General features: G+C 47.1%; 1 protein-coding gene across 2 annotated transcripts in view; it reads right to left on the reverse strand.

Moving 5' to 3' along the window:
• The window catches only part of LOC119390510 (golgin subfamily A member 3), a 54,377-nt gene that overhangs the window by 25,247 nt on the left and 7,002 nt on the right, over positions 1 to 22,128 (reverse strand). Inside the window, exons 2-9 of one of the 2 annotated variants that reach the window (XM_037658123.1) lie at positions 21,599 to 21,888; positions 15,924 to 16,099; positions 12,757 to 12,946; positions 9,808 to 10,799; positions 6,723 to 7,016; positions 5,377 to 5,814; positions 4,326 to 4,574; positions 3,100 to 3,338 (exon numbers count right to left, since the gene is read on the reverse strand). In XM_037658123.1, the coding sequence (XP_037514051.1) occupies positions 3,100 to 3,338; positions 4,326 to 4,574; positions 5,377 to 5,814; positions 6,723 to 7,016; positions 9,808 to 10,799; positions 12,757 to 12,946; positions 15,924 to 16,099; positions 21,599 to 21,758 (2,738 nt within the window). In that variant the 5' untranslated portion in view covers positions 21,759 to 21,888. The remainder of the gene's footprint in view (positions 1 to 3,099; positions 3,339 to 4,325; positions 4,575 to 5,376; positions 5,815 to 6,722; positions 7,017 to 9,807; positions 10,800 to 12,756; positions 12,947 to 15,923; positions 16,100 to 21,598; positions 21,889 to 22,128) is intronic. The other variant, XM_037658124.1, reaches the window with a different exon arrangement.

Raw genomic sequence — 22,128 nt, forward strand, 5'->3', positions numbered from 1 at the left:
CCCTTCAATTGTGGCCCTTGCTGCACAGGTGTCTCACCAGAAGGTTACACTGTGTCAAGAAATGTGGCCACTTCTTTCATGCTGGAAAACTAATGCACGTCCTGTCAATTATGTGTCTACCTTGCCAGAAGATTTCATATTCAAACACGTGTTTGGTGTGCGCTACATGGCCCTAGCCACAGCCACAAGTAATAGGTACTTTTAAGAAACATCTAAAGCATGCAGAGTTTCATCCCCCATAATGTGGAGGAAAGGAGGAAATATTAAGGCACGTTCACAACGAGCGTGGATCCGGAAAGCGGACGCGGATTATCTGCAAAAGCAGAAAACCCGCGGCCGCTTGCCCGGATCGCTCCCGGACCGATTTTCTCCGCGCGGAAAAGCTGGCCGCTTTGGCCGTAGCTAATCAGGGCCCGAGACAGAGCGCACCGCATCGCGTAATGCCGCAAGATGGCGACACGTTCACCGTGGATTGGTGGATTTCTCTGCCCCCGTGGTGGAGCGGGCAGAAGGCAATGTGGTCGGTCTGAACAGCCACACCCCCTCGCTGCCTGTCCGCTTTGAAAATCCACTTGCCTGCTTGCGTGCCACGCATTCGGTGTGAACGTGCCTTTAGTGAGAGAACGAAGGGGCCGGAGGAAGGAGAGTGGAGGTTTCTCCTTTTTTGTCAGGATTCTAACACCTTGTGAGTTGTACCTCGCACTAAGGTAAAAATCCAGTTCAAGTCTAGCACTGTGACATGCATGCTTCTGATATCTTCTTGCACTAGTTATGTACTTCTCAAAGTCTGGGATACAGAAATGAACAACACTTCAGACAGGATGAGGTGAAGTCGACGAATAGACATGGTGACAGACTCATCCTAATTTTGTCCTGTTGGAAGCATTCTTCAATTTCATTCTAATTATGTACAGGCTGTCTCACACTTAGGGGAAAACTCAGAGCGCATTGCCATGTGCTTCGAGTTTTCCCCTAAGTGTGAAAAAGCCTGTACATCTGCTATTGAAAAAGTGCACCGCAAGCAGCTGATGAGTCGAGCAGGAAAATAACAACATGCGGCATCTTGTTCTCCAGCAAGCGAAAGTGACAGGCATGATCGATGCTTTCAAGCAGACGTGGCCGGTGGAAAGCAGTAGGCTTGCGCGAATATTCGAGCACTTCGAATATTCGAACGAATAATACAGTATTCAAATTTAAATTATTGGCAGTTTTGAAGTATTTGAAATGAAAAATAGGTGTATATTATTCTGCTTTTAATCCCCCTGTAAAGGTGGTTTCACTGCAGTGAAGAGGTGCTATACCGTGAATACACCTTTCCAAGAAAAACTCCACTGCCACGAAGCCCCACTTCAAGGTTAAATGAACACATTACCCGCACATCGATTCCTCTTTTTTAAAGTTTAAAAGCTTGTTATAGTGGCTTATATGCTCTAAGTATAGTAAATTTTAAAACGTAACATATTTTACAGGTTATCACTTGTGTAGCGAAGCATTGGAAGTCTGTAATGGGTCGCCCTCTTGAGCGCTTTCTAGTGGGTCGTCCCCTTCGGCTCTTCTGACAGCACGCTCCTCGCGCTCAGAGTCCACGCTCTGTCTTGACTGTCGCCGTTGCGCTTCGTCGACTAGTGCCGTCAATAAACGCCTTTATAATTTGGTGGAGAGTGCTGCGCCGTCCAACCAGCTTCGGTCCGTTCGATGCCCCTGGCGCTTCGATCCCGTACAGTGCCCTCTACCATGCCTCAAGACGCCGCCCAGCAAACGCTTCCCCCTGTACCGACACCATGCTCCGGTTCCCCCCGCATCCGCGACCCTCCTATATTCACCGGCGCGGATGGCACTGACGTGGAGGACTGGCTCGCGATATACGAGCGCGTGAGCGTACCCAACAAATGGGACGAGGCAGGAAAGCTGAGCAACCTGGTTTTCTACCTCGCGGGTGTGGCCAGCCTGTGGTACAACAACCACGCAACCGATTTCCTCACGTGGTCTGATTTCAAGACCGCCATCATCAACGTGTTTGGCCGACCTGCCGTAAGTAAACTGCAAGCCGAACAGCGTTTACGTGAACGAGCTCAGCAGACTGGTGAGTCGTTTACCAGCTACATCGAAGACGTCCTCGACTTCCACTTCTGCGCCCACGTTCCGCCCTGGAGCACTCGTATGGCTCTCAGTCCCTACCACTGCACCTGGCCTCTCTTCCAAACTGCTGCCCAAGTACGACGGACCCTACCGTGTCGTCGAACGCACATCCCCGGTCAACTACCTGATCGAGCCCATTGAACCATCTTCGGACATGCGCCGTCGAGGGCGCGACATTGTCAATGTGGAGCGCCTGAAGCCCTATCATGACCCGCTCATAGTGACAAGCAGTTAGGTCGCCAGGTGGCTCCCTTTTTCGTACCCGGGGTAATTGTAGCGAAGCGTTGGAAGTCTGTAATGGGTCGCCCTCTCGAGCACTTTCTAGTGGGTCGTCCCCTTCGGCTCTTCTCTGACAGCACGCTCCTCGCGCTCAGAGTCCGCGCTCTGTCTTGACTGTCGCCGTTGTGCTTCGTCGACTAGTGCCGTCAATAAACGCCTTTATACTTGCATTGTACCGAAAATCAAATCCTGCTATACTATTCAAAGCTGCTTCCACTTCCTTTGAACCAAAAAGAATAACATTTGCACATGCCTTGTTACAATTTAAAAAAAAATATTGTGCAGGTTCGTTGGGTCATGACAAATATGCTCATTTTTCTTTATAATATGTGAAATATACTATTTGAGTTCGATTCGAAATTATTCGACAAAATCACTCTATTTCGAATTCACTTCGAACCTAAAGTTTACTAATCGCACAAGCCTAGAAAGCAGCCTCTCCTGAAGCAAGCATTTCAAATTCCAGTCATGGTATCGCTGTTTTGGTCACCAGTCAACTGTGCTAACCTTTTTCCATTGCAGCTGTACCAACTGGTCCAAGTCAAGTACACTTTTGGACGTACTGGCTATCCCATGTTTTTTTTTTCTTGTAAAAGTGCAAGACTTTCAAAAACTGTCCTGCCATTTCTGGCTGGGCATCACTTTCCTGAACGCAAGCCAGGAGAGAGAGGGGTCAGTTACCTGGTGGCCATCTCGCGAGTGGCCAGCGTCTGCTCGAGCTCTCGAACACGCGTCTCCCAGGTGGAGGGGTCGTGCAGCTGCGCCTGCTCCTGAAGGCTGGCCACTCGGCGAGCCTCCTCCCGGACCAGCCGCTGAGCTGACTCGTGCAGCTGGCTCTGCAGGACAGCATTGCGCTGTGCCAGGGTCTCCAGCTCGGCCTCGGCATGTTCCAGCTGTTCCTCCGATTGCCGCAGCTTCTCCTGTGAGTCGTCGATGTGGCAGGCAATGCAAGATTAGGCACACGCTTAGGCTGAGCTCCAATTCTGGACAGCATTGTAGACAGCCTACACTGACAGCTTGGAAGATAGCATCGAGCCCAAGTCGTCCGAGTAATGCAGCGCATCTGATGACTTTTATGCGACGTGACATCACCTAGCGTCAACAAGGGAAAACTAAGATAAACAAACGAATTTGTGATTTCTTAAATTTCATGTTTTAATCAATTAGAAAAAGAGTGCAGATTACATTAAACTTGTGAGAAAGGGTCTATATGTGTGCAGACAACCATGCACGCAAGATGATCTACCCGAGCCTTCTGCTCAGCGGCCATATTGTTTGGAAAGTTAGGTAGCCAGTATTTTAGTATTTGTCTCCGATGTCGTCTTCACGAAGCTACTTTCCTGGCTACGTGAGAGCTCGAATGACACTTAAGATGGCTGCTGTATGCCTAGCTGTCTCGCGCAACACCACTTCAATACTGCACCCCCTTAAGATATTGTCACATGGACAGTGAACAACCAAGCAATCAAAGTGATCAAGATCAAGTTATTTATTGGGTGAACTTGTGCCCAGCAAAAGCAACACCCATAGCACAAGCAAGTAACACTTGCAGTACAATGATAGCAATGAGCATGGTTGTCGGTGGTCGATAATCTCATTGTCAGTCAAGCACGTCACCATTTATACATGTGTCATTGTACACTTCAGCGTTATTGCTGGTGCTCGTGCAAATTCCAGAATGCACACGGCTTTTATTCTTGCGCAGAAAGTAGACAACGTTTGAGAAAATAGAACATACCAACACTTTTATGCTTGGCTTACGCTGACTGATGGCACATTTAAGTTTCGGTCAGTGGAACCCAGTCATGTTTAAACAATGAAACAAGTGTGTCTGGTGATATTGTGCACCCATCCGAAACTCTCAGCAATGATGGTAGTCATGGAAGCAGCATTTAGTGTGCCCTCACCTTGTCCACCCCGTGCCTTGTTGTTGCCTCCCTGGCCTCAGCTGCAGCCTTCTTGAGGTCGGCCTCGAGGACACGCACCACATTCTGTAGGTCACTGTACTGCTTGCGCAGCTGACTAACCTCCATGGCCTGAGCCTGAGATTGTGCATTAGACCGGGACGCGAGTTCCTTCCTTGCCAGCGACAGGGCCGTCTCGGTCTCCGAGAGGCGCTCGCCGAGCGAGGCCTTCTCTCTTTGCAGCTGGTCGATCTGTAACGTCAAAAAAGAGAGAAACCGCAGAAAGAGTGGGTTTTTGAGTGATGGATGAAGTTGGCTGTGTTACAGCAACGCAGTGCCCATGAGACACGTAATGGAGGGCTTCGGAAAAATGATGACTGCGTGGCGTTCTTTAACGTGCACTGAAAGCATGATAAAAGAGCAACTGTTCATTCTGTCCATATCAGAATACAGTCACTGCTACCAAGTATTGAACTCGCAAGCAAAACGACGATTATTAAAGGATTAGTAAATCACATGGCCATGAGCAATATTATGTGTTTTAGCAACTAAACGTTCACTCAGTGTAATAAAGCATGTAATAAAGCTGCAACAGCTGCTGTCCAGTGTGTCTATAGCTGTAGTGACAGGCACGTCACAAAGGTGGCGATACATTAGGGATAAAAAAGCAATGCAGATGGCGCTAGTCTGCAAGCCTAATAAAAAGGCGACGAACTGAGCTATCTGGGTGCTTCACCGAGCATTCCACTAGAAATTCCACTGCTTTGAGTTGTCTGCATCACAGCAGTTTACTCCTTTTTATGGTTGTGTGCACTGACCTTTGAAGCTCAGGCTTGACGTATACGCGCAAGCTCAGTAATTTACCAAATTTCTACCATAACTTGGTTGTGCTTAAGCTAGCACCATCAGATAAGGTAAACTAGTGCCATCTTCATCAAATCACACCAGTGCACACTGTGGTGCCCAGGTTACGTCCAATCATCGTAGCGCTGGGGTGCCCCGGTGCACATTGGTGCAATTTGTCAAAGATGGCACAGCTGGTAATCTCACTCACCTGCGCTGTCTTGGCCACCTGCTCGGTGCGGATGAGCTTGAAGTTGTTTTCGAGCCGGGCCAAGTTTTCGGTCAGGGTACCCAGCGACTCGCCGACAACGCGCTTGTCCTCGTTGGCTGCAGCCAAGGCCACTTCGAGGGCTGCCTTCTGGTTGCGTAGTTCCGTGGCTCGCTCCTCACTGGCCGCCAGTTCCGTCTGCAGTCGCCGGACCTTCTGCACGCCTTCCCGTAGCAGCTCGTCCTGGTTACGCCGACCGAGCTCACTGTCGCTCAGTCGCAGTCGTAGTCGCTGTACTTCCGTCACCAGCTCCGTACGCTCCCGCTCCAGTGCTGACAGGGCTGCGGACCGCTCGGATAGGCTCGACTCGGCCGAACGCAGCTGTTCTTCCAGCTCGGCCACACGTAACTTGCTGGACAGGTCGCTTGCCTCGGAAACGGGCTGTGAAGAGGCCGAGAACAGATTGCACACTGCATGCCAACAATATTGCCCTAGGTGTTGGACAAACAATCATGTTCATCGTAGAACAGTTAGACACAGATACATTGAATTATTTGCTATCCTGAACACTTGTAACGTTCCCTTGGAAATCCCATGCAAAACGCATAGCTTGTTACTAAGCATATATTGAACTCTATCAAATCCCCATACACTTCCGTTTTTGACCCCTGCAAGTGACCTTCTGAGTGGCAATTGCAATCACATTTTGTGTCACATTGATTATATCAACGCTGACAAACCAGAACTGTCCTGGCAGGTGCTGTCAAACGGTCTACTGAATATCAGCACAAGGCATGGAGTTGAAATAAGCAACATTCCTATCTCAAAAGAAGGTTCGAGTAGGAATAATTTCATTTGTACTAGATCATGCTGAATTTGCTTTTAGTAAGTTTCACCGCATCATACAACTGCGTTGCAGTGATGAATACCAGCAGTAGAGAGAACAAACTGCCATACAGTGAGGCATACTAGTACATAGATGCTGCCATTATTAATTGGAAACAGCGCCACCACAGTGTTTCAAGAATGCAAAAGGCCGCCTTGTCCGAAACATGCCTTCCCCAAAATGGCATGGATGAAAAATAAATAAATAACAAGCAAACTTTCGTGCCTTCGAAACAGCCTTGGAAAAAACAAATCAGGAAGTTCATATATTTCGAAATCTCATGGGACTCCAGGACATGCCAAATGCTCAAACAAGCTTTACATAGGCTTTAAAATTATCGATATGTGGAACTATTTTGTAATCCCAGTCAAGTTCAATACATGTTCAGTACATGTTGTTTTGTCAATCTGGCTTCGATTGTATCAAGCTTCAAGCGGCACACAATTACAAAAACCTCTATTACCTGCTGAGGCTGTGCTTCAGCGGCCTCGCGAGACAGAGTGGCCTCCCTCTCGAGCAGGTCGGCTTCGATGTCCTCGAGCCTTTTCATGAGGCTCTCTTTGTCCCGCACGGAACGATGCCGGGCCTCCATCAGCTCCTGAGTCAAGCGTGCGTTCTCAGCTCGGAGCATCTCCGCTGTGCTCTCCAGTGCAATCTTCTCGGCCTGGGTGGCCACGTGCTCCTTGTGCAGCTGGTTCCTGCCTTGCTGACTCTCGTGGAGCTGATCGCGGAACCAGTCCTTGGACTTCTCGATCACCTGCGGCCAAGTTTCAAAGGTGTGTAACTGACATGCACGTGGTCAGTGAGGACAGTGGAGAGTACTAAGTTTGTCCGTAAACTTTTTACCATTTGCAGACCAATGCGTTACTGAGCGGCTGGGATGGTGGCGCCATCTGGTGGCGTAGAGCTCGACCAGGCAAACGCAAAGTTGTTATTGCATTTACAGCTCTGTAAATGCCAAACTGCACCAGTAGCAAAGTAAATAACATTTTGTTTTATTTAATTTGCTGCTGGTGTAGTTTGGCATTGTATTATTACGCTAACACTAATGCGTATACTGGACGTACTAAAACTCTCTGGAGAGAGTGTTTGCAACAAGGAAATCTCATCAGTGACTCATGAGTAGCACTGAGAAAGTGGCACTTTCGATGTCTGTTAGGAAACCTAACTCATTTTTGCAATGTGCAATGGTAGCCTTCATGCATAGGTGTAGTGCATTTTCAAATAAAGATGTTTATTCTCTCTCTCTTGCCTCTGCAACACTATGATGCATGCCTCCACGAGACACATGGTAAAGAGAACATGTGCGCACACTCTCAAAGAAAGAAATCAAGAAGGGCAACACTGGGATGGTGTTCCAATAATACAGCGTTCTCAGAAGGACATGCTTCTTTGAGCCGCAACTAATTCTACAGTTTAATTCACCTTTCTATAAGTGAGCTCCATGCCCGACCTCATGCATCAAGGTATTAGCCCCCTTGCACAAGATATCAACCGCAATTTTCACGCGGTGAATATCTTGTGCAATAGAGTACCAGCTAGCCCAAACCTCCACGCCAATTAGCCCCTTCACTGCCATCTCTCACGTACTGGATATTAGAGAGTTTTCCAAGTGCGGAGTGCTCACTTTGTCGCACTTTGCAATAAATATTCAGCGTACATTTGTCTGCTCTGCTGCATTCACCCAACTCTGTTGTAGTTGCAATTATATTTGCACTATGTGTTGAGGATGCATTATGGAGCAAATGAGTGTGGCCAGAACCAGAACTTGTCTTCCAATCTAACCACACATGGAAGTTCCGTGCTGTTAAAATGGCAGTGAACACTTCAGAACACTGCTTGCGGGTTAAGTTAAAAGCTCCTTGTTTCCAGTTAGGGGTCATCACATAAGCTGTTTATGCATTTTCCAGAAAGAGCTAGAGTTATCTTGCTAACTGCATGTGAGGTAAACAATGTGCCTTTAAAGGAGCACTGACATCAAATTTTAAAGTCGAGATGTGCCATTCATTCGATTGCTCGGTATGCATAGGTCTTTTCGGCCAAATTTGAATGGCGTCCATCACGTGGAAGTAATTTTATTTCAAGGGCAAACAGCGTACAAAAGCTCAACAGAAGATTGATCACGCTGCGACATCGACACTAGTGCTACGTGTAAGGTGTGATACATTCCGCAAATACCATCCTGAGTGACAATACGCTAGTAACAGTGACGTCGCCGATCTGAGTGTATTTATTGTGGCGCCGACGCCAGGCGACGCTCTCACTTCCAGCCAGTGGCTCTCCTTGCTGTCCCGATCCGTGCTTGCGATTTATCGTGTCGCATCGACTAATTTATCGTGTGCTCCACAGCGCGAGTGCAATCAATCGGAGCGACTACGTGCCAGCATGTCGGGGAACCGCTGCGTAGTGCGGACCTGCTCGTCGAGGCGCGGAAAAAGCGGAAAGTGCGTGGCGTTTCATTACACGTACGGTACACGCCAACACGACCACAAGCTATCAAAGTGGAGTAGCCTATAGATAAATAACATCGCTAACAAGTAACACGCATGTAGCATTAATAGGGAATGTTAGTTCGTCCGTGGACTTCCTTGTGCTAGCGTAATACCGGGTTACTGGAGCCGTAACCATGAGAGGCCGGATAGGTGGGGCCATCTGGCGGCGCAAAGAAGAACCTGGCAAGCACAGAATTGTTATTGTAGAAACCTATCTTATTTTATTTCTCCGCTGGTGTGCATTCGCTATGCCGATATTCCGTAGACCCCTTTGCGTATACCGGAATGCCGTGCACGCTAAAATTCTCGGATATAGCTAATTGAGACACACCAGCGAGTATGGCCCAAGCGTGTGTCCCCGGGCACCTCCTCGTTGCTGTTTGGAATGGTGTCCATTTCTGAATCGCTGTTTTGCAAAGGGTCGAAGCGAAAATGATTCGGCGTGTCGCGGTGACTCTAAGTTCCAGAATGTCGTCTTCAACACAAGTCGATACTTTTGACGGTGACGCTGGTGACAAGGCATGACTGAACGTGCGCGCCTAGCAGACGAAATGTTAGCTGAGCAGCTGATCCTCACGTCACTGCTTTCTGTGGACAAGTGGTAAACTGGGGCGCGGTCTGGAGTCGACCGCGAGGGAGCGCTGCCAGTGCTAAAAACTGGCGGGTTTGCAGGCCGTTTTGAATCGTGCTAGATACCGGTGATATAAATCAATAAAACAGATAGCTATTCGTCCCTCAGTTGCATTTTCGGTCGCGAATCGCTACTAGGGGGTAGATAACTATTCGTGGATGCAAAAATCTTGACATGCGTAAATTTGATGTCAGTGCTCCTTTAAGATTAGCAAACCTAAACCTTTTATTTTGTTGTTGTAGTTCCGTTATAAGGGTAAACTGTGAAAAGACGGGATGAAAGAAGTTAAAAACACTGCACTCCTGTTTGTCACTTCTTTTTCTTTAGTGCCATCTTTGTGCAGTTTAGCCAGCAAGTCATCTAAGCATCCTTCCACTGTTTGTTTCTTTGTGTTATGGTCAGAGTCTAGGCTTTCAGCCACTAACCTGCAGTTGGTTGCGGATGCTTGCATTCTCGGCTTCCAGCTGGGCCCGGGCACGCACGGCCGACTGGCTCTCGACGTGCATCTCGGCAATCTTCTTCTTGAGTCCCTCAATGGCTCCGCAACGCGACTCCAGGTCCACCTTCAGCTCCTCTACAGCGACCTTCAGTTCACGGTTCTCGTTTGACAGCACAGCGGCCTCGTCGTGCAGGAAGCCTGTCTCGGATTCCTTGGAGTGGATCAGGCTGTCATAGTCACCCACCACACGCCCGTAGCGCACAGACTCCATCTTGAGCGTCTGCAGCTCCTGCTGCAAGCTAGCCTCCCGTTGAACGGCTGCGTCTTTCTCCTCCGCGAGCTTCTGGCAGCGGGCCTCGGCGGCGGCAGCCCGCGTCTTCAGCTCGGACTTGGCCTGAACCAGCCGGCCCAGCTCTCCCTGGAGCGTGTCCAGCTCACCCTCGAGGTGGACCTTCTCCTTCAAGATCGCAAAGTGGTCTGTCTCGTCCGTTTCAATGCCGACGTGAGCCACAACACTACCAGTCGAGGACAGCTGGTCGGTCTGCGTGCCAGTCGCCGTCTTCTCTCGGGCGGTGAGGACGGCGAACTGGGAAGCCCGCGGCACCATCATGGACTTCAGCATCCTGATCTCGTCGTCGACGTCGCTGACCCACGACAGGTTCGACTCGGTCTCGGAGCACATGGAGGCCGAGTCGAAGTTGTCCGCGTCGAAGCCAGGCTCCTCGGAGGGCCGCCTCCAGTTGTGCACGGAAGGCAGCTCCCTCCGGGTGATGGTGCACTGGTTGCGGAGGAGGGGGTTAGGCTTGGCAGACCCGTTCTGGGGAGACTGCACGTGATTTCTGGCGGCAGCCTGACTGCTCAGGATGGTGCGAAGCCAGGAAGTGCGCTCGTCAACGGAGGCCACGATGCTCTCTGGGGGATACTCAACCAACTCCTGGTAGATGGCCTTGGTCGGCACAGATGGCTTCAGGGGGACACCTGCAAGCACGTTGAGAACGGAGCCCCGCACTTAAATGCCGTGTACATTTAGTTAAGTCTTGTTTATTAAAGTAATAAATGAATGGGCACAGCATGCTAATCCACATAAAATGTATAGAAAACACTATAGACAAGACCAGCCGCGGCTCGTAATAACCTTCACCTTCAAGAATAAGAACATAATAAATATATCATAAGAGTTGTAAATAAATTAAATTGATTCCATCAGCACATTGTAATAAGACAGCCAAAAAAAAAGCCACAGTTTCACCGCAAGGGCGAAGCAATGAATGCAATAGCAACAAATTATAGTGCTACACGAAGTGAGGCTGGCAGCTAACTGTTTTGTGTCCGATCTCGCGTAACTACAAAACGCTGGCGTAAGAGAATACGGCCGCTCTACGGAGAGATGCTCTCTGCATAGTCACTTCGCGTTGAGAGCGCAGTGCATAGAAGGGTATACGAGCCAGCCGCTGTAATGGCTTTCGAGATAGCGCGCGCGCCAGCGATCGCGACCGCGCCCTTAGATTCAAAGTTCAAAGTGGCTGCTCGCGCGACAAGTGGCTGCTTGCGCGAAAGACGTCATTGGCATGACGTCTTTCATGTTTTTACCAGAGTCTGTCAGCCTGTAGAACGACCCAACGAAAGGACCATCATGCAACCGTAGAAACACGGGTTAGGAATTCAATTTTCTCGAAGTTGGAATTTTCCTGAAATGTGCAATTCCTGTTATCGATCTTACGTATTGTCCAGCAGATTGCTTCTAGTCTGCCAACATGAAATACTTCAATGAAGCCCCCACAGCAAGTCTACTGTTCCCCAATTGTTTTTGCATCGTCGGTAGAACGCATTTATATGCTTCACTTCAGTTCACATTGGGCACATGGCCTAGTGTTCAAGGCACTCATTTTCGGACTGGGGGGACCCCTGGTTGAAATCCCCACCCCGGAAAAAACATTTATTTTGTTTTATTTATTATTTCTTTGGTGCACACCAGCTGTGGGTGAGGAGGATTTTTTGGAACACCATCACCAGCTAGACAGGTCAGTCAATACAAGCTTCGCTAGAAAAAGAGCTAATCTTGCCAAAGGTGAGCACGTATGAGCTTACGTCAAAACAATATAGAAACATAGTGGGTGAGAATAGACACAGGAGACATGAATATCTACTAGAGTAGTTTGCAGACGAAGATAAAGACAAGTCGCTATTGAAAGAGCACACATGTATCATCATCCATAACAATTCATCATAAATTCTTAAGATTTACAAAGCCCAACACTATTACTCGTTAACATTATAAAGGAAGTGCACACTAAGTACGCAACTCTGTGCCGGTAAAACAAACACAAAGTCCATGTCCTCTCATTTCTTTCTTAGTGAAGTGCATTGCGAGTTTGTTCTACTGCAATGATAAGGCAGGCAGCCATGAAACCACTACATATTATTGCCTAATAACTCTAGCATTTCTTAAAGCACACCTCATTAGTTGACCATGTTTGTACCTTTACTGAATAAATCAGACCGCTGCTGAATTTCTAGCAGCAGCACAAGGCACATGTTCAAGGTCGATGCATGCCTTGAGTGCTTCATGGCTTAGTAAGTAGCATGCCTTGGGCATGTGCCTTGAGTGCTTCATGGCCTAGTAAGAATAACGTCTTTGTGCAACAACAATAAGAGGCAGATGCCTGGTAGTCTGGTGCTGTACTACCTACCTAGTGTTGCCCTATAACTCGACAGTGCAGTCATCTAGAACTCGACATTTTGGCTGGTAACCAACCTTTGTCAGCATTTATAACGGTTGGACGTGTCAAGAAATAAAGGCGAGAATAAAACAAGAAAAGCTATCGCTCCGTTCATAAAAATACCAGCAGCTTGAATAACCTTAAAGAGTCATCAGGGAATATGAACGACTTTAAGGAGTGAACCAGTCATCCAACAGAGCTGCCATCGCTTTTACCAATGGTGGACTGCTGGACCGCGAGGGCGTCGGCTGCCTGTGCCATGCACTTGAGCGGTGAACGGGGAGTCGCAGAGCTGGCCGGAGCGGCCTGCGCTCGGCGCGGCGAGTGCACCAGGGAGTGCTTCTCGATGCACTCGGCCACCTGGGTGCACAGTGTCGGATTCTCAGTCGCCACGTACTCCGCCACCTGCAAAAGCCGGACAGATGGATTTAATGAGCATGCACGTATTAACTCATTTCATGCCAAATCATTGTTATTGTGATAGTATTTTATGGGGACATTGCAAAAGAAGCTGCTGCGACACTCTGCATGATGTCTCCTTAAGGATAGGTACACTGTGCGAGCAATCGAAAGGAAAATGACAGGAGCAACCTTAAGGGACAAGAAGAGAGCAGAGTGGGTCAGGGAACAAATGGGTGTTAAGGACATGTTAGTTGAAATCAAGATTAAGAGATCGACATGGGCAGGGCATGTAACACGTAGGCAAGATAACCGCTGGTCAATAAGAGTACCTGACTGGATTCCAAGAGAAGGCAAGCACGCGAGGGGGAGACAGAAAGTTAGGTGGGCAGATGATATTAGGAAGTTTGTGGGTATAATGTGGCAGCAGAATGCACAGAACCGGGTTGATTGGCGGAACATGGGAGACGCCTTTGCCCTGCAGTGGGCATAGTCAGGCTGATGATGATGACACTGTGGTACCAAAGCAAAGCATGCCGTGCTGTCTTCACACATTGTTTATGAGGGGGCATAAGGACTGTTAGGTTGGCAGATGAGAGTAAGAAGTTTGGGGGGCTGCAGCAAGCACAAAACCAGGTTAATTGGAGAAACATGGGAGAGGCCTTTGTCCTGCAGTGGATGCAGGCAGGCTGATGATAAATGACTGATTATGATAAGGATTGAGGCGAGTGTGCCATTATGGTGAAGGGAAGGGGAGGGGGCGTGAATACAAGCGCACACTGTAAAAGGGCTGATGCAGGGGTGAGGTAAGGCATTCTTCCTCTAGTCAGCCCAGCTGGGAGCATCTCAATGTTCTTCCATGCAGCAACGGCTGAAAAAGGCAGTACGTGTCCTATCTCGCAAGTGCGTAATCAGCGGCACTTCCAAAAAGGTTGTCACTATGTGCGCTCTTTGATTGCGTGCCTAATGAGATAGCTCGCCTTATCTCCAACGAGCGAAAGGCAACACAATGCGTTTGCTCACCTCCGTTTACAAAGTTCGTCATGCCAGCGTTCTGAAAACCAGTGTTTTGCAGTCACTGAGTGACTTTTGTTTATGTTTACCTCTGTGTGTGCAACACTTCATTCATTGGTTTAATTAGTAAACAAACACTTCGCAGTATAGGCTCAATAAGACTATGTACCCTACTTTGCACAACGAACGCATTGCAATCGTAATAAGTGCTTTGGTCTTTGTTACTTCTTTCATAAAGTCAACAAAATATGCTTAACTTTTTTAATTACATGCTTATTATGACCAGCTTTCGTTGTTGTAATATCGGTAGTTCATTCGATGCAGTGCTGTTTTCACCTACTTCTTTATCACAATCTTCAGTTGAGACAGGCATGGCGAGAGAAACTGTCTATATGTACATTAAGCTCACTATTTGCTGCAACGAAGGCCACGCTTGCTTTTGTTCTCCTCACTGTGACACACTGAGAGGAACTCGCAGTGGTGCCGGCTACCAAGTGCTTTCATTGTGCCATGTCGTGCAAGAGTTGCCACCAAAGACTCAAACTGTGCCTCACATCTTTAGTACTAAGCTGAAGATGCGAACATGGCCCACTACAGTTTTCCAAGCCCAATTCCTCAAATAATGTTAACATACTTCCAGAAATGCCATGTTTCCAGCACAGAAAGAGGTGTCCTCTGTAACTGCAGCCACCTAAATGGGCTTGCGCAAATACTATTCTGCATTATCCATCATTCAATAAAATATTATGCTGTTGGACATTCCCTTCAGCTCAGGTATCAGTATTCAAAGTTTTCAAAGTATTCAAAAGGAACAAATAAAAATTTACAAGCAATTATAATCAAGAGTTTAAAGTTTTAGTAGGCGAGTCATAGTACTGTTGTAACTTGGCTAAGTCAAGCCAAGAACCGGAAACTCATTTAATGTCACCAACAGATTCTTGCAGTAGCTGAGTTACACACACATACCAATACTGTGGCACCACCATTGCCTATAACCCTTTGAGACGTTATGTATACAGTTGTGTAGACCACTTGTTTTTGTTATTTGTATTGACTAGGGGCTAAGAAAGAGCAAGATACATTGAGCTTTGAATGAACTGAACCTCTTGAGTAATCAATGTGTCTTTGTTAAACTTCATTTTGCAGTCTGCTGTTGTATACGATCACTCTGCTGAAGGCACTACCACATTTGACGAGTCGTTCGACGTGCCACTTCTCGTGAGCCACGACAAAAGTATAATTTTTGTTTGCTCAACATGGTTATAGCCGGAAAAGAATTTGCGCCATATTTCTAGCCTGAGATTTCATTCTATTTATGCAAAAATGGAGCATTTTAATTACAATTTAATTCAAAGCAATTACTATAACACACATAACTTAGCATATTATGACATTATTTTTGTTGCAATAGAATACTGAGTGCTTTGAAACAACGTCATATCGATTTGACGTATTGACGGACAGTTCTTCATAGGTGGTGTCTGAAAGAGTCAAGTGAAATAGTGACTGCAGTTTCTGGTGCTGTAAGGGCCTGGCTTGGCCTTTTTTTTTTCAGTGATGATCTGCACCACGGTGTTGTTTAAAGCGGCAGCCATCAAGAAAATTGCTGCCAATTATAGTTGTCCCCTGTTCTCTAACTTTCAGTAGCAAGATTGTTTCTGAGCTTTTTGAAGAGCCATAGAGCAGCTGCAGATGGATTCGTGCCGGCTCAATACTAAGCTGCAGATTTGGTACTTCGCACTCACTGACCAAGCAGCACTGGTTAGGCATAACCTTGGGGGTCCAAGGTAGGTGTGGCGATGGGAAGCAAACCAGTGCGAGAAGTTAGCCACCCATCACTGACGGGCCCAATGCCAATCCGACAACTATTCCAGCCGTTTGCTTTCAAATTACTAAACAGTAATTATCGAGCACTTCTACTGTGCTTCAAAACATGCAAGAGCAGGCTGTTAGTAGTGAGAGTGCCCACCCGGGGAGAGATGTTTGGATAGACCGGGTCGTCAGGCGAAGCTGCTGGGAGCTGCTCGGTTCCGTTGGTGGCCGGACTTGCGGCACCTATCGGGGGCCCAGGTGGTGCCTGGGCCTTGCCCGCCGTGCTTCCCGCCGAGCTAGCCACGCTGGATCGTCGGCTCTGCTCAGACTCGGCTGGGACGGACAAAACAAGCAAAGACACAATCGCAGGGACAGAAGAGAGTGAGAAGAGAGAATGAGGAGAGAAAGAAAAAAGCCAACAAAGCCCATGTTAGTGTAGTCACCGAAAAATGAGCACAAATTCATGCAGCATTACTGTAAGAAAGGCAAGGAATATGACAATATTTTTTCTGCTTTTCCGAAAACAACCAGGCCACCAGAACATTATGCTAGATGCCCTGGTTCTAGCCACAATCACCGAGTGACATACCAGATAGATGGCACATGGTAATTATAAACATTAGACAGCACGTTGACATCCAAGAGCCATTTGAGTCAGGACTACTGAACACAGAACACTTTAGGTGTTATGCTGCAGAATAATCTTAAAGGACCAGTAAACAACCCCGAGGACCAAAATGTGTGATGAAGCGATACCCGCGCACTTGTACAATGTGAACATGCTGCTGCAAGAATTTTACAAATAAGTGCTGTAATAAGGAAGTTACATGGTATAGAACTACCCGCTTTGGCTGGTTTCGGTTTCTCGCTCAGCCTTACCACCCTTCTCAGCAGCCAAGAGGGGTAGGTGCAGCCCGCTGTTGTGACTACGCCCACTTCGGCAACGTAACACGACGTCAGCAATTATGTCATCGGCACGCAGCCAACAACTGAGCAAGGCTTCCTCCACATGTTGCTCGTGTGAGTGCAGCGCTAGGGTCCCCCTAGCAACGTGGTGAAGAAGCGCGGTAAATGTGCGGCCAAAACCGCGTCACAGCAGGGCCAAGGTGCCGTTTCGTAGCGCAGAGGACCAAATGACAAACGAGGAGGATTCGCGGACGAGGAGAATTGGGCAGGCGCTACAGAGGGGCGCGAGAATCGTTTTTGGAAATGGAGCGTCTGCGCGCCACACAGAGCTGTGATATTCATAAAATGTGATCGCCGCCGCTGTCTGCACGAACTGGCGAGCCTCTTTGGGAAATGTGAAAAAAAAAAATTCGGAGCCTGTTTACTGGCCCTTTAACTGGTACCTCAAATAAGTAATGGTTAGTGCCCGTAACAGGACACGCTACATGCCTTAAAAGGGTCATGAAGCACCCCTTGGGCTGATTGAAAAAACACATCCTGCGGAAAGCTGACACGGCTATGAACTGCTCTGCCAAATATTACAGTCGTGCGCGCCGCGTAATGGCCACAAGCGGAGCGCGAAGTTGCCGTTTCCCCAGGCACCCTCTTTTCAAACAGAGGCCGGTTCTCACTCTCGTCGGTGGGCGGGGCGTCTGTCCGCTGTACGTCGCAAGAGACATAGCATGCTTATTGGCCGATAGCCGACGTAAATCGAGAGCGGCGTTCGGATCAGATGCGCTTCTTGCCGCGGGGTGCCGCCACTTGCCGGCGCCGCACTCCTCAGTACACGGTAGCCGCACTCGCGCAAGCGAATCACAGCGGGAGAGCGATCGCGTTTCATGACGCGCGCTGGCGTAACTTCTTTCCCCCATGCCATCCCTCCCTGTCTAGCTTCCAGTGCGCTCGCCGGCACGAGAAAAGAGAGAAAGCGCTGGGAGCGTGCGCCAAACCGCCGTAACTCCGCTGACTCTTGACGGATTCGAGAAATTTTTGCGACAATCGATTCGGGAGGCAATACACTCCGATACTGAGGCCATTAGATCATTACTTGGAAAAGTGGTTCATGACCCCTTTAAGAACTCCTACTTCACTGAGCGTGAAAACAGCACGCAAAGACGGGACAATGGAATGAAGCACACAGACACAGCGCTGCTTCACCCCACCCTCTATAAAGCACTACTTGCCATTATTATCGGGTGGCAAGGAATTAACACATGTATTTCCTAGCTCACTTCCGTGAGGTCCAGGACCAACGTGATGCGACAGTTCCTCTATCTCAATGGTATCACATTCCCATCAGCCACCAGTGATAATTAGCAAATCTTTTCAATTATACGGGCGGAGCTCTCTTTGGCAGAGTTAATGACATGCAAGAAAGTGTAAAGCCACGGCAGCAAGGCAAAAATGTGAGCTAGAGGAGACTTGTCAAACAGGTGAGTTCAGGTCACAACAGGACAGCACAAAGAGCGCGTACGGGACACGCATGATCCTGATGAAGAAGTCGCATCTGCCCGTCTTAGTGCTGTGTGCCCCGTGTGTCAAGTCTTAGTACTAATGAGAACTAACAGACAATAACGTCTGTTAGTTCACGTGCTACGTGACGCCAACAGGCAGAAAAAGAGCATTCCACACTCGCCATCATGACTGCGATCGGCACTGACTAACACTCCTAGGGTTTAAATGCGCATATATACCCCATAATGTGGACGTGAGGATGACCGCCGCCGTAGCTCAGTGGTAGAGCATCGGACGCGTTATTCGAAGATCGCAGGTTTGGTCCCTGCCGGCGGCAAGTTATCTTTTCGTCCACTTTACTTTCTTCACATTCATATTCTAATTACTACAAATAACACCCCCTATACTTTCCTTGGCATTATTGTCTGTTAGTTATCATTAATATTGTGTCTAACAAAGAAAAACGAGCCCTTAAAACTCACCTTCTTTCCTTCAAGTCTTAGTACTGTCACTTCACTAAGAAAATGAATGAACCATTTAGAAAATCATCCCCGTATCACACCCCAGGGTATCCGTAAGTGGCTCTCTCAGGTGTTACAGGTACACATAATAATTGATACATGGCCTGCAGCTACTACCTACTTACAATGTTAGCATTTACTGTATGCACATCCCTCTTTGATGGACCCAAATTTACCACAACATGAAGCTCTGAGCGGTTGTTTCCAATCAATAAAAACAATTTAGAAACTGGCTTGGAGCAGCAGCTCAATTTAGACTGGGCCTGAGAATCGCCAAGCTCAAAAATGGTCATCCACTCAAAGAGGGGTGCACAAATGTTCAAGACAGATATCAGGTATACACTGATTTCCATGTAATGAGCCTTTTCTGACTAATCAGCATGATTGTGGATGGTCACCAAAGGACTTCAGGTCTTTAATACCAACTACTTGCATACCTGACAGGCAAAGACACCAAAGCACTGTAGAGCTTTCTTTCTCCTGTCTGCTCTACAGAATTGCCAAGGTTACAAAAGTTTAAGAACATTCTGAAGAAAAACAGCTCACAAAAAAAGTTGACAAGAAGGAGAGGGAAGACAGACAGCGCTGTGAGTCTTCGCTCTTTTTTGTGTACATGTATTTGTGCGCTGGTTTTCTTCAGGAAATGAGTATGCACCAACCAGCTAAACTTCCCATTTTGTTACAATATATCTGAGAACATGACTGATGCATAAAAAACTCCATCTATGAATAACTAATTTTGGAAACGGTACCTTCTGTGAGCGTGAAAAGTATGGCCAAGCAGGGTGTTTTAGCCCTGTCCATGCGCAGACATGACCAAAATTAGACATAACTGCTGCACTAAAGAGTGAGAAGTTATCTTTTGTTTATGAAAGAGAGCTCTGGTGACATCCATGGCAAAGAAATCAAGCATTACTACCGCGACACTTTGTGTTACATAAATAAAATATTTGATTCTAAAATATGATTTATTTATTTATTTATTTATTTATTTATTTATTTATTTATTTATTTATTTATTTATTTCAGAGGGCGTTGCATGGTATAAAAATGTGGTACCTGCTGTGAAGTAGTCAGTGGCAAGTGCATATAGCAAACACTACTTGCTTGATCTCCCATGAAACACATAAATGAGAAAAGAACTTGTCAAAGCAAACAAGAACAACAACAACAAGAAAGTGTAGTGCTTGGTTGTTCTACTGATGCACAATTTTAGACACTGTTATTTTAACTGTAGTGAAGAGAAATGTTCTGTGCTTTATCCGCACTGCCTTCCTACTGCTCAGAGTGGAGTCAACAGTATTGGAGCCATGAGCAGCTTTGTTAAATGCTACTGCTGGTCCCAGTTGTCCACTCGCCTAAAACATTTAACAGAATCAACTGCTAGTGTCCTGCCTTTGGAATTCTCAACTTTAGCAGCCATCGCTAACAAACATTTGCACCACATGCACTGCACCGAATTAGAAAAGAGGCTGCGTGTGCAACAAAACCAAGCAGTTCTATAGGACGTGTTTCATTCATGAATGTTTTATATTTCTTGATGCCATGGTAATTACCCCTATAAATATGCAAGTACTAATCTCGAGCACTTCCAGCAGCATTGAATCGCTAGCATCCATTATTCCAAACAACAATTTATCTCGTTGAATAGCTGAGAACCACGCAAACGACGCAAAGTCCGCTTACCCAAAGTGACACCAAATTTTCCACACTGACGTATTAACAGCTGTTGAATTATGACTGAATAAATGGGATGCATATGTCTTCCATTATTCCAACTAGTGCCAGAGACGAATGAGGTCTGTCATGAAGGAAGCCTATGTTGTGCCGGCAATTTCCGAAGTCGCGCTCTGTCGGGCACGGCCACCTACTTTGAGTTGCGCGCACAGAGAAAGCACTGCATTCTTGCAAACAATGCAGAATTAGTATTCTTTGTTGGTATCTGTTTTGCTTTTACACTTTTTATAAGCTTGACGATCATTCAATTTGTGCTGTTGCACAGTACGTGCATTTGAATGGGGCTTTAACATTTGCATGTTGCGTTTTACCTTTCTGGCGTGTGTTCTCTCTGCTTTTTTGTTTTCCCTTTTCATTTAGAGTTAGCAGTAACATTTTATAAGTGATTTGTTGAAAATAATCAGTTTCAAAATAGCACGCGGACTATATGTCACACCATTTCACACAATGTTGAGAGATGTCTATAAATGGTATAGAGAGCTAATGGTATAGATGGTATGTACCTATCAAGACTGCTTCAACTTACAAGAGAGTATTGATGCATACTATGTGTGCGTGTGTGTTTTTTCTTTTTCAAAAAAGGGCCATGGGAGGACCAAAGAGCATCAAGCAACTGTGTGGTGTCGCTGATGGCACAGTCAATGAGAATGGACAAGTGAAAGAAAGCTGACTGCACAGAGGTTCAAAAGCCAGCCGCAGTGAAAGGTTTAAAATCATTGGGCATTGAAAACATGACTGTTGAGATGTGCAATTAGTGTTAGATATATGTTGCGAAGCAATGATATACTACTGAAACGTGGTGGGGTAAAGCAGCGCTACTGACTTCAAAGCACATGCCTGGGAGGCATGTGCTTTGAAAAAGATGCTACCATCACAACAGCAACGTTTCGAGTGAAGCCATGTTGCATTTTCTTGAAGCTGATAATGAGTAATGAACATCATTTGAAACATCTAAAACTGCTTAGGTGTCAAAATAACAGTTCAAGGCTAAGAAACAGCCTCAAGTGTAATGGAACATGCCATTCGTACACTAACGCAGAAGACGAATTTTTCTTTTGGCTTCCGCTTCCTGGCACTGCAGCAGAGCATCGAGAACCTAACCTAGGATGTCAGAAACATTAAAAAGCAAAGACGTTTTGTAAAAAAAAAACAGAGGGAGCTTGGTGTCCCATACCCAGAAAAGGCATAGTAGAGCCAGCTGCGGAAGACTTGGAAGAACGGATGTCAAGCCGTGGATCGACAACATTGGCCAAGGGGTCAATGTCCTGAGTGTCGTAAGGGAGCAGCTCGGCCGCCTTGTTCACCTGCTCAACGTTCAGCTCGAGGTAGGCCATGGCCAGCCAAGCCAAGCCAGATCCAGCAGGACGACCAACGCCCCACACTCGAGCGAGCCGGTTCACTCACTGGCCAGGTGGCCCATTATGCGATACCCTGGCACTTCAACTGATGCAAGAATGTTGAAATCTGCGTGGAAACGAACGAAATTTTAAAGCATTGTTGCAATAAAATAGACAATAAGCTGGGGCATGCAGAGGTGCAACAACATTCTTAAGCCTGAGGGAAGGTACAGGTGATGCCAGCAGAACAAAGAAACACCAGTGAACATCAGCTACTACTCTGTCTTTGAACCCACTTAGTTTGACAACTGCAGACACTTGCAGCAAACAGCAATGTGTTCTCAAAGACTTCTTTCTTGCAATGCAA

This window comes from Rhipicephalus sanguineus, chromosome 4 (genome assembly GCF_013339695.2).
Source record: "Rhipicephalus sanguineus isolate Rsan-2018 chromosome 4, BIME_Rsan_1.4, whole genome shotgun sequence".
Classification (NCBI taxonomy): domain Eukaryota; kingdom Metazoa; phylum Arthropoda; class Arachnida; order Ixodida; family Ixodidae; genus Rhipicephalus; species Rhipicephalus sanguineus.